The sequence below is a fragment of the Erpetoichthys calabaricus genome, chromosome 12, assembly GCF_900747795.2.
Source record: "Erpetoichthys calabaricus chromosome 12, fErpCal1.3, whole genome shotgun sequence".
Classification (NCBI taxonomy): Eukaryota; Metazoa; Chordata; class Cladistia; order Polypteriformes; family Polypteridae; genus Erpetoichthys; species Erpetoichthys calabaricus.
This window is the reverse complement of record NC_041405.2, coordinates 93,973,683-93,986,930: the sequence shown is the minus strand read 5'-3', so window position 1 is coordinate 93,986,930 and position 13,248 is coordinate 93,973,683. Positions and strand designations below refer to the sequence as shown.

General features: G+C 38.3%; 2 protein-coding genes across 4 annotated transcripts in view; both read left to right on the top strand.

Annotated features, from left to right (window-relative positions):
• The window catches only part of LOC127529986 (tyrosine-protein kinase BTK-like), a 143,594-nt gene that overhangs the window by 41,490 nt on the left and 88,856 nt on the right, over window positions 1–13,248 (top strand).
• The window catches only part of btk (Bruton agammaglobulinemia tyrosine kinase), a 91,137-nt gene that overhangs the window by 70,865 nt on the left and 7,024 nt on the right, over window positions 1–13,248 (top strand). For all 3 annotated transcript variants that reach the window (XM_028815920.2, XM_028815921.2, XM_051935461.1), the window contains 4 exons: window positions 523–694; window positions 2,236–2,452; window positions 6,794–6,858; window positions 11,008–11,126. In XM_028815920.2, coding sequence (XP_028671753.1) covers window positions 523–694; window positions 2,236–2,452; window positions 6,794–6,858; window positions 11,008–11,126 — 573 coding nt within the window. The remainder of the gene's footprint in view (window positions 1–522; window positions 695–2,235; window positions 2,453–6,793; window positions 6,859–11,007; window positions 11,127–13,248) is intronic.

Here is a 13,248-nt window from a genome sequence, read left to right as displayed (position 1 = left end):
CTAGAAGGAATATCCGAATTTTGCTTGCCAAAAATTCCAGGAGGATCCCAATGCATACCCCTTGGATGCCCCTATGGAAGAAAAGAAGGCCTAAGCCTGCCTCTATGCCAGATATTCTGCACACTTTCTCCATCCTGAAGCTCCTACTCCAGATCCTTAATGGTTTCCTAATGGCACTTCTTCTTCTCATGCAGTTTTACTATCTCTCTGGCCCCTAATAGGTGTATTATTCCTCATATGGCTGCCTGCCCAGTGATCGTACATAGGATATGTGACATAAATGTGCAGTCATCTACAGTGTGATCACCTGGAAAGAAATAACTATTTTTCTTCATTTTTAGAAAAAAAAATGACATTTTGTAATGAACATTTGGAGCAACACAAAAAAAAGTTTATATTTATAGAAATACCAAAACATTTATGAACAACAGCTCTGCCAATAACCTATTATATAAAAACAGTACATTTAGTTATCAATGGGAAATTTCTTTTATTGTGTTTTTGTTTTCTCTTTCATTGCAGGTGAATGGGAGATTGATCCCCGCCAACTCACGTTTTTAAAGGAACTTGGCAATGGGCAGTTTGGAGTGGTGAAGTATGGGAAATGGCAGGGTGTAAATGATGTTGCCATTAAAATGATCAAGGAAGGATCGATGTCTGAGGATGATTTCATTGAAGAAGCTAAAGTAATGATGTAAGTCAGGGAGAAGCCTTAATAAACAAAATTTTGATTAAACAGTTACAATGACCATTTGTCAGTCTGTCATTTACCCTGCCATGAATTATATATGTATACTAAGGCATGTTTTACAGCATTATTAATTGTGGTCAAATGTTTGTTTTTTTGGTAAGAAAATGTACTATGGTTTGATTATCTTGATTCATTTGTTAATTTTCTAAAAGTTATTCCAATACTGGGTCATGGACACTGGAGCCTATCCATAGGAGAAGGCAGAATGTGACCTTGAATATGGTGTCACTTCTTTACTAGAAACACACACTCACATTGAGCCAATTTAGGGCTGCCAGTTCACCTAACGTTCCCATCTTTGGGATGTGAGGGGAAATTGGACTATCCAGAGAAAATACCACATAGACACAAGAAAAATTGCCATAATCCACAAAACCAGTGCCTCAGCTAGGATTTGAACCTCAGAATCTGGAACTGTAGAATAAAAAAAAAGAATGAAAATAGTGAACCTTGGTAGGAGTGGTGGCTCCGAGGTTAGAGATCTGCACTAGTAATTGGAAGGTTGCCGTTTTGAATCCCATAAATGCCAGAAGTGACTCTTCTCTGTTGGGACCTTGAGCAAGGCCCTTACCCTGCAATTGCTTTGTCCTGGGTATGGCTTTAATCTGCATCCAGCGCTGCAAGCAGGACTTCCAGCATACAGGGAAAACTTGGGGTTTGGTGGAAGGATTGGCACTCTAGCCACTGTAAAAAAACATCACAATGTTCAATGTGGTGCTAAGGCGTCACTTGCTGCACTTGGGTCCCAATTCTGGTGGTTCACTGTGTAGTGGGTGCGTCATCCTGCTGTCAGTGCATGTTCCCAACTTCTCTCTGTCTCTAGTTTGCTAAACTAGAAACAACTGCTGGAAAAATAATGAGTTAAAAGCATATCTCAACTATGCTGATAGGCTGATGTGTTAAAAATGCTTTTAACATAATACAGTACAGTAATATCATAACACAAGGTGTGATATTATTGAAGTTGAGCTCTTAACATGGGGACGGCAACCATTAAATTAACACATTTCTTACTTACATTTCTTATTTCTTTCTGTGTGCACTTAGTCTTCAGATTCCAAATGTCCCTTAACAATGTGCTGAACTATTCTAAAAACAGCATATACAGCTGTTTTGAAGAGTTTTACTAACAAACTAAAAAGAATAAATTAAGCAGAGTTGCTTGTCATAGGTGCTTAACACATCTGCATTGGTCATTCTGTTTTTCTTAGCTAAATGTTTAATCTTAGCTAAATGTTGTATTTATGTGTGACAACATAGTACAGATAGGATGTTATTTATCTAAATTGTGTTAATCATTATTTGTCCAGTATTTGTATTATTCTCAAGAGTGGTCTAGACAGTAGAAATTGTAAGTCTGCCTTTGTGAAAACAACAGACCGTGCAACAATAATTATGTCACTACTTAGGTGGTAATTGTAGTTATAGGTTTGCATCTAACTGGTATAATGTTTTGATTTCTGGCAGTGTATTTCTGTTCTCAGGAAACTCCAGCATACAAATTTGGTCCAGCTTTATGGAGTCTGCACAAAGCAAAGGCCAATCTTTATTGTGACTGAATTCTTAGTAAATGGCTGTCTGTTGAACTATCTACAGGAAATGATGAAGCCTGTTAATTTAGTATATCTTCTGGAAATGTGCAGAGACATTAGCAGTGGTATGGAATATCTGGAGTCCCAAAAGTTTATTCATCGAGACCTGGTGAGTACTAGCTGCTTTCTTAAAATTAGTTTATTACTTTTTGTAAATTAGTGAGTCAACTACTAACACAGTTCCCATACCTTTTGATTTTGTTATTTAAAAACAAAAATTATTATGAAAGAGCTTTATGGATTCTAATCTGCTAAATCAACTTTGAAGTATAATATATGTGGTACAAGGAGGAGGCTTAGAAAGACCAATATCCTTCTAGTTTGTTCACTCAGCCACCTAATTCATTCATTATCAGACCCGCATTAATTCGATTACAGAGTCATTTCTGCCAACATTGGATGTGACAGACATTGACACTGTCCATTGATAAATTTTTGTGGTCTGTCCAAAACTAGAATCCTGGTGCCAGTGTTACATCATAATTTTACTATCAGCACTACCTACATAGATGTATACTTTCAAATACCCCATACTGCATAGTAATAAAGAATTTTAGGAGTGGGCTGCAGTATGCCTGAAGAGCTATCTTTATTTGACTGCTGTCAATAACAAACCTAAGTTTTGGCACAGAAAGATTAAAACCAAACTACAGGTAAAAATGGCTTATTGGTTATCTGTAGCTTGCATTTTTGTTACTGCTGTATTGGTATCAAGTTGCTATGGTATTATGATGGTAAACCAAATAAGTCCCCCACCAACAGCGCGCCAGCTTGTGTCCTTGCCCCTTCCATATATTAAACATAACGTCGTACTTGGCACTACAGTTAAGCCTTGTGAACCAGCGCATGGCAGGGAGTACACGGTATCTGTTTCACTGCCACTAACAAAAATTAACCATCAATTCCAAAAACTCTAAAACAGTAATAAGCTCATGAAAAGTTTTTAGTTTGCTCCTAATATTGGCTGTGTTAGTACAGTGGAACCTCTAGATACGAGTTTAATTCGTTCCAGCACTGAGCTTGTATAGCGAATTTCTCGTATCTAGAACAAACTTCCCCATTGAAAATAATGGAAATCCAGTTAATCCGTTCTGCACCCCAAATATATTAACATAAAAATCAATTTTCCTAACAAATAACACTGATAAATTATATATACTGTAGTCTACCTTTAATAAATAACACTGGTAAATAATATAACTGATTATTAAAAGAATCAAAACAGGTGTCCAAAGTGCAGTAGAGCATTCAATAAATCTTTAAATAAATAATCCTTAAAACAGTTGTGAAGTGGAGGTTTAAAATACACAAGAATAACAATCCTTTAACACGAGGTTAAAACGTCAAAAGGATGCCGTCTTTAAAAAACAGATGACAATCCCCGGTGCTTCTTCTCAGTTAGCGTCTCACCTGCGGGCTCTGCAACAGGCGAGACACTCTTAATGCAGCTGACCTTCTCTACACCGTCCTGCTTCAGCTGTTTGGCTCGCCTGTTCAGCTCACTGTTCAGCTACACGCGAGCCTGCACTCACTCGCTCGCTCTCCCGCACCGCCTGCCTGCCTGTGCGCGCGCTCTCTCTCTCTCTCTCTCTCTCTCTCTCTCTCCTCTTTTCTTTTACTTCTTCTCCCCCTTAACCGGCTCGCGCTTCTCTATATATGCGGGGAGGACATGGCAGCTGCAGCCCATCAGCCACAGGAACAATCATGGATGTGGGCAGTTTCCCACCAGTGCACTTAAGTGAGAAACGCAGACACCGCAGATCGCGGCTTGCAACTGCTACCACGCCCCCTTGCTAAGCTGAGAGCTATACCCACAGCCTGGCTCGTGGCTCGTTACACGAGCCAATGCTCGTATTTAGATCTGAATTTTTCGCTCATACTTTCCTCGTATTTTGAATTTCTCGTATACAGAGGTGATCGTATCTCGAGGTTCAACTGTATGTGCTTTTACAAATGTTTGTATGTGACCTGTGTCATAAGCACGACAAAAAGCCACACAAAAAAAAAAGGTTTGGGGCAGCCACCTGTATATTGTTCCTGGCTGCAATGGATAATTGTTAAGCACAGATTTGTATAAGTTCGAGTCCACAACTGAACTGATTTGCAGGCACAAAGATGGCGGCTTTAAGGGAGAGTGAAGGAAGTGATATCACCACTGGGGCTGGAACCAGAAGTGACATCAACAGTAGGGGCGGGACCGGAAGTGACCTTATCAGTGGGACCAGGAATGGACATGATGTCATTTGGCCCGGGAATGTAAATGACGTCATCAGTAGGGCCGGAACTGGAAGTGATGTCATTGGGCCCGGAAAAGGAAATGATATCATCAGTGGGGCATGGAAACGGAAGTGGTGTCATTAAGGTCAGAAGCAGAAGTGACGTCATCAGGGCCAGCCGGAATTTCCTGTAACTGGTCTGCAGAGAAATGAAAGAGAGTTAGTGCACTTCGCCACCCCCTGGTCTGGCATGGAATTACTGTCATTCAGGCCCTTTAGCTGCCTCCCATGCACACGTGTGTGATACCTGCCAGCCCTGAGGTGCTTTACTTACTGCTATCGTATGTTAAACCTTTAAATGCATATTGTAGCAGCTAAATGGCATGTGGCCTACCCTATTGTCAGCAGCAATGGAAAATCACTGCCATGTGTCTGATTTTCTTTAGTTGTTTTAATGACCTTAAAATCAACACTTTTAATAGTTCTTTCTAACATTACTCATATTAATTTTAACTGGCTCAGTCAATATGGGTTTTGATAGTATTTTAACCATACCAACAAGAGTGAGAGGAGACTTTCCTGTTGTCTGCAACCTAACTGCATAACTGAAAACAAAAAACAAAAGTTTTAATGAATAAAATTATTTTAGTTCAGTATTCATTTGTATTCCCTGATCATCCATCCATCCATCCATTGTCTCCCGCTTATCCGAGGTCGGGTCGCGGGGGCAGCAGCTTGAGCAGAGATGCCCAGACTTCCCTCTCCCCGGCCACTTCTTCTAGCTCTTCCGGGAGAATCCCAAGGCGTTCCCAGGCCAGTCGAGAGACATAGTCCCTCCAGCGTGTCCTGGGTCTTCCCCGGGGCCTCCTCCCGGTTGGACGTGCCCGGAACACCTCACCAGGGAGGCGTCCAGGAGGCATCCTGATCAGATGCCCGAGCCACCTCATCTGACTCCTCTCGATGCGGAGGAGCAGCGGCTCTACTCTGAGCCCCTCCCGGATGACTGAGCTTCTCACCCTATCTTAAAGGGAAAGCCCAGACACCCTGCGGAGGAAACTCATTTCAGCCGCTTGTATTCGCGATCTCGTTCTTTCGGTCACTACCCATAGCTCATGACCATAGGTGAGGGTAGGAACATAGATCGACTGGTAAATTGAGAGCTTCGCCTTGCGGCTCAGCTCCTTTTTCACCACGACAGACCGATGCAATGCCCGCATTACTGCGGATGCCGCACCGATCCGCCTGTCGATCTCACGCTCCATTCTTCCCTCACTCGTGAACAAGACCCCGAGATACTTGAACTCCTCCACTTGGGGCAGGATCTCGCTACCAACCCTGAGAGGGCACTCCACCCTTTTCCGGCTGAGGACCATGGTCTCGGATTTGGAGGTGCTGATTCTCATCCCAGCCGCTTCACACTCGGCTGCGAACCGATCCAGAGAGAGCTGAAGATCACGGCCTGATGAAGCAAACAGGACAACATCATCTGCAAAAAGCAGTGACCCAATCCTGAGCCCACCAAACTGGACCCTCTCAACACCCTGGCTGCGCCTAGAAATTCTGTCCATAAAAGTTATGAACAGAATCGGTGACAAAGGGCAGCCCTGGCGGAGTCCAACTCTCACTGGAAACGGGTTCGACTTACTGCCGGCAATGCGGACCAAGCTCTGGCACCGATCGTACAGGGACTGAACAGCCCTTATCAGGGGGGCCGGTACCCCATACTCTCGGAGTACCCCCCACAGGATTCCCCGAGGGACACGGTCGAATGCCTTTTCTAAGTCCACAAAACACATGTAGACTGGTTGGGCAAACTCCCATGCACCCTCCAGGACCCTGCTAAGGGTATAGAGCTGGTCCACTGTTCCGCGACCAGGACGAAAACCACACTGTTCCTCCTGAATCCGAGGCTCAACTATCCGACGGACCCTCCTCTCCAGGACCCCTGAATAGATTTAAATGACCTGTTTGGACCTACAGAATTTCATGGGATCTCTCATTACTCTTTGCTATTTTACCTTACAACTTGGATTTCTTTCTATTATGAATTGAAAGATTACATCCTTAGTTTTTGCCATGAATTTTGACAAAAGACATTTTTTTCTTTTTGTTTACTAAAGGATCTTAATTGTGTTAGTTCAAGTAAATTTTAGTGGGGAGTATTTTAAACGGTAATACTAAAGTATGAATATTGAAATTTAAAGTATAGAATTATTATTTTTATTTCTTCATAGGCCGCAAGAAACTGTTTGGTTGATGACTGTGGAACTGTAAAAGTGACTGATTTTGGTTTGTCAAGGTATGTTTAATGTCACATTTATCGTTTGTGTATTCCCTTACATATAGTATTGTATTTATTTCATATACACAAACAACCTAATGATAACAGTATCCTAATTATCAATTTAAACGCCAGCTCAGTTTGCACAAAATAACATGTACAAAACCAAAGAATTTCTGACACAATAGCTCGACATATTAAAATTATTTTTCCTCCTGAAATTTCCTATACATCAGAAATGATGTGCTTCTATAAAATTGACATGCAAAGGAATGTCAGACAAGGGAGAGTACAACATATGATGGAATACACAAAGAAACACAAAATGTCGCTGATCTGTACAACACCCCTTATACTGTAGGTTATAGGAACCCCACCTAGTTGTGTGTCCTCACTTGGAGCTGCTGGATTCAGATTGCTGTCTTATAGAGCCAAGCTAAAAGAGAATTTACCCCTCCTTGATACCATCTGGACTGTGAGATAGTCTTCTTTTTACAGCAGGCTCCCTCCATTTTAGCCTTGTTACACTCGCTCTCCTTATTACACTGCACATCAGCCACTTCCCAACTTCCAGCTACTATGTAGACTCTCTCTCTTTTCCTTCTGCCAGTAAGTTCTGCCTTCCCCCAGATCCTCTGCTATTTCTAAATTCATCGTCTTACTGGACTAAGCCAATCTTGAACCCAAGGTCACATACAGGCCAAGACATAGAATTATATAGATGCCAGGTTAGAGATCCCTTTAGTAAACCCCAGTGTTCGTGCACCCCTGAAACCTGCATAATTCCTAAAGGAATAGTTATTCTAGGAATTTCTAAGGCTGCATAATTTAAAGAGGAAATACAGTCCCACTCCTCTGTCTCAGGAACCTTGTTATGGTCTTCTCAAATCTGCCCTTAAATGGACAATACAATCCCAATTTACCTGAGTAAGGCTGATGTGTTGCCATATAGTGGATGTGAGGACTTCTCAGTTCCTGCTAGTCACACATGGCCTCTTTTTAACTTAGAAGGGCTCCAAAAAGTGACTCTCCAAGGATATTAATCTTGAGGAAAGTATCTACTGTTCTGTTATAGCATTTATTTTTCAACAGTGAGTTGCAGAAGTAATTTATGCCTTCTGTGAAAATTCCCTGCACTCCTCGATGCTCTATTACAGCACATTACTATATCCTTTACAGTTCCAGAATGTCACACAGAAATTGCTTCCTTTCTTAGAACCCCTTTATTTCAGAATCCATCTAATTCCCAGACATTTTTCAAATAGCTAATCATTCACAACAAACAAATAAACGTACAGTTGTTTGTGACAACTATGAGTTATTCACAGGCTTAAATTTATTATAATCTGAGTCAATTAAAATTAGTGCATTTACATTAAAATCACTGCTTCTTCCACAACAATGTTGTATCTTCTTATGTTCTTGAAAAGACAATTTCATGACTTCATGCATATATTTGCTGAGACAGCTCAGTCTCTGCAATCATACTAGATTTTGAGCTGGATGATGAGTTTCAACTGCTATTGTTTGTTTTCTCACATACTGTAGCCTTGATTGTGCAGTTTACTGGTTAATTACTTGTGTGAAACCGTAAAAAAAAACATTCTCAGTGTTCACTACAATCCTAAGAACTTAATCTCTTTTTGTAGCACAATTTACTGCAACAGTAAACTATTTCCAAACTGAAAAAGAAAATGTAATTATGCACAGAGCAGAAATATTTTAGATTCAAAGAGGTTTTAAATTATATAATTTATATAATTACTGCAAAAATTAAAATTACAATTGTAAAAAATGAATTAGTCAGTGTAGATAAAATACTCTTAATACTGATTTACAGAGCCTTACTTTCATAGTAAGTTTCATAATGAGTCAAAGACTTCAAACATTTTCACACTTCAACATGTAGACTGTAAGGGGAGGCTTTCATCATGCAAAGTTAGAAACATTAAAGTGCAAACTGTCTACAACCAAAAGACCTTTGCTTACACACACATTTGCCACATTGCTTTCACTTCAAGTAGGTGGAGGTCTTGAACGCATAAACCTCATATACAGTACAATTAAGACAAACCTACCAGTGAAAAGAAAGGATTCAGAATTCATCTTGTGTGTTCTAAACCTTATATAATGTTAATACATATTAAAATATTGTATCCAGAGCATTGGGACTGTGGCAAAAAAGAAAGTGAGTTCAGAGAAAATAAAAACTAACACATTCATTTTCACAACATAGTTTAAAAGTGCAGAGGAAGGAAATAATAATAACAATAATAATAAATAATTCTGAATATTTATATAGCACTCTCCATACAGGGAGGACCCGGGACATGAACCCATGATCTCCTTACTAGAAGGCAGCAGCACTACCACTGCGTCACCTGCGTGAAAGAAGCAAAAAATGGGCAGACAAGGTCATTTTCAGCTGAAAGAGACAGTACTGCTTTACTTTTGGCTTCCTGAAGCATTCATACTCTCTTAAGAAGACCATTTTTAAATGACTATGCTGCCATGCCATCAAATAGTTATTCTCTGCTTCATAGCTCAAACTTTAAGATAATTGGGAAAAGCCTGTGGTACAAATCCATTTTGGGATCAATAACCACCCGCAATGTACTACAGGCTCCAGGGAATAGTCAATCTTAGTGCCAGTCTGCTGGGTAGTTTCAAAATTAAATACTAATGCAATCTCTATAAAGTGTATGCAGCAAGATGTGTCTGACATTGTGCAGAGTTCTGTTTCACACTACAAGTAGATGTGCACAACTTATGCCAATTCATAGACTGAGGATATTGGCAATGCCTAGGGAAGGAACAGTCAACCAGTTTCTCAAGCAGACAGTCATTGTTACCTTTAATTGCTCTCATTGTTTAATTAGCTGACCCATTTTTTCCCCTTAATTTTGCATTTAGATAGCTAGGAAGCAGAGTAGTGTCATTTTTACACTTAAAGGAAATTAAGACATATTTGTATGTTATCTGTATCTTTAAATACTTGTCTTGTTGCTTTTTAAATTCACTTTTTCTGTGGATATTTATTTCTTAATTGTATCTGAATGCTGACAATTAAAGATGAACAGAGCAGACACCAGAGCAAAAGACTCTGAAAGGAGAGACTACTTCAATGTTACCCACTCGTGTGTTCATTAGTAAATAACTGTCTAAATAACCAGAACATTAAAAATATATTTAAAGTAAAAAGAATTAATTATTACCCATCTAATACATACAAGTTCCTGTTTCATTCAGTAAAAATATAATATAACTAGTCTGTAATTTATGGATTGATGCAGAAAACTTAGTGGGAAATAATGGCTTCCTTAATTAAAGTAGGAGTCTAATTAAGAGAAGAAATGGGCCGAGACAAAAACCTGCAGCCACAGGGAGCCCCCGGGATATGAACATTTAAAAGCACTGATTTGGACCTTAGTACAGACTGAGAGAATGTCTGAAATTATTATTAATACCTTGCATAACAAATGGGGACACAACACATGAAAGCTGAGATTTACTATCTCCTTATTTACAGTATAATGTTAAGTGACTGCCATGTGAAAAACTAGTTTCTTTCTGATTAGATACACAATGTCAGTTTAATGTGGCGTGTTACCAGTTTCTTTGCACACTTTAATAAATAATTCTGTAAACTCTTGGATATTTATTCTTTCTGGCAATATGTTGGCCAAACCTACAACTCTCCCCTCTTGACTATTTTAGATGCCCTTTTTAGCAGATCTGAATTTAACTGGAGATTTTAACTTACTGTATGGTTGATAGAACACATTTTGATGCACTTCTCAGCCACTTATGCTATTCCTACATCTCATTTTTTATTTGTGGTTTGATAGCACACCTACAGTATATAATTTGAAAGTTTCAACCAGTAATACACACATTTTGTTCTTTATCACCAGAGAAGTCTTATGGCATTTAAAAATAAGAAACTTTCAGGCAATAGACATACTTTATTTAAATCAATACTGCTGTGTTACTTTCAGATGCAATGAAGCAATATATTATATGGTAAGATAAAAATGATTAATATATTCTATTTAAAGATTCAGTCATTTAGTGTTAACATTCCTCATTTTGTAATTTTCAAAGGTTCTGTTTTATAGATAATGAAAAAGTTTTCTTTTGATTATCTTTTTCTTTCTGACTTTTCAGGTATGTCTTGGATGATGAATACACAAGCTCTGCTGGTAGCAAGTTTCCTGTACGTTGGTCACCACCTGAAGTTCTACTTTACTGCAAATTCAGCAGTAAATCAGATGTTTGGGCTTTTGGTCAGTTCTTCATTTTGTCATCATAAAGCATTACTTACTAACATCATGAATTTTTCCTTTTTAATAACTAATGCTCACACTTTCCACCTTATAAATGCACAATTCTTCTTTTAACACATAATCTTTAGACTTAATATCCGTAGTAATAAATGAGCATGCTAATACTCCATCACTGTAGGTGGTGATTACTATGGATATTTATTGAAGGAGAAGCAAATAGAAGACAATTGTCTGGAAATTCTTCATTCAGATAGTTCAAGGGTGATACAACAAGGTCCCTGCAAAAGAGAAGTTTATACCTTGGCAACTGAATGTGTTTGTCTTTTTTTTTTTGATATAGTGGGAACAACAATTTTCTGATGAAAAAGGGCTTCTATGGACTATATTCACAAGTATTACTTATGAAAACTTTGAAATCACTTCAATTTTTTTTCCAGCACCATCTGATTCATCACTATGACGTTCACATATGATATACCTTTTAAAATCCATCTTGATGTCTACTTATGCAAGACATTGAGTTTTTTTGGGTTTCTGCCCTTTTACACACAAAAATGCCCTAATTTGTAGGCCATTTCTGGACCATATTTTATGCAGGAAATTACACCCTTATGATAAAGAATGAACCAACAGGAGTCTTCAGCAGAAATGATCAGAAGGACTTGAAGTTGTTTATACCACCTCAACCGACCCCATTGGTTTCACCCTTCCAATGGCATACAAGAGGTTACTCCTCAAATCTTTGTAAAAATGGGAATCAATAATATATGTATGTTGAGCATTGTTTAATATGCTATTTCAAGGTTGCTGATCATGAAAAATATTTTTGATCTTTAATTTTTCAAAAATAAGCATATGGGGTGTCATTTTAGACTATTTCATGGTCAGTTATTACAAATACAATGTTATTTTTGATTCCTGATTCCTTAATAGGAATCTAGCATTCTATGGTTCCCTAAATGCAGGTGACAAATTATTAATTTATATTACAATCGAGAATATTTAGAAAAAAAAAACTTAATTGAAGCACATATTTTAATATTTCAAATATCTGATTTAACTATTCTTGTTTATATTGTACTTCTAAATCATAAAGTAAATAATTACATTTGTTATGAACACTCCGAAGTAGGGCAATTTACAGTAATTCAGACTTTTTATATTGCTCATTTAATCAGAAAGCACTACATTGATAATGAATGTATTATTTATTTAGTAAGCATAATGTATCAAATGTGGGAAAAATACTGTAAAAATTATCAATCTACAAATCGTAAACGCTTTTATTACAGAGAATAAAATCAAAATTTAGTAATTATACTAAAATACTGTCTGAAAATATTCATTGATCACTTAATATTGTATGAGAGAGACTCTTGGATCATTGGCTACAAAATGTTTGAGGTGTGCTTTATGGAAGCTGTCACCTTCTGCTAATACAGTTCATTTTATTACATTCATTCTAATACATCTATGAATTATTAAATTAAAATGTTTCATACTGTCTCTCATGATAGTACTTCACAAAGAGGGTTGCATGTAATTAAACTTATAAAAAGTAGTGAGTGGCCTTGAGGCAGGGCATAGAACTTTACACCATAAGGCTACTGTTTCAGTCCCTGTTCCCACAGTGTGCCCTTCACAGTGTCACTTAACCTGTCTATGGTCCAACTATAAAGCCACGTCCATTGCATAAGAAAAAATTTAGAAGTGAGCATCAGTAGGCTTGCGCCCTAGGAACCAAGTTAACTAAACTGTTTTATAACGTTTTAGTAATTACAGTATATACCATTCTGATGCTGATCGTTCTGATCATAAAATAGGTCATTATGATACCAATTGACAAAAAGAATTCATAATCAATTGCAGAATTATGATATTTGAGGGTTCCTCTAAAGTGCCTCTTTCTCTTGCATGATTTGGCTCAAAAACCAATTTGCACATCATCATCTCATAACAGACTTAAGTTTCAAGTTTGGTATTTTTCCATCCAGCTGTTTTAGCTCTAGACCATCCTCAAGAAACTGTGACACACAGACAAACACACACCCACCATCGAGATATTGATGTTTCCGTTATCGGGGAGTCCTAAAACGTCGCGATCCATTGAAAGCCAGATATC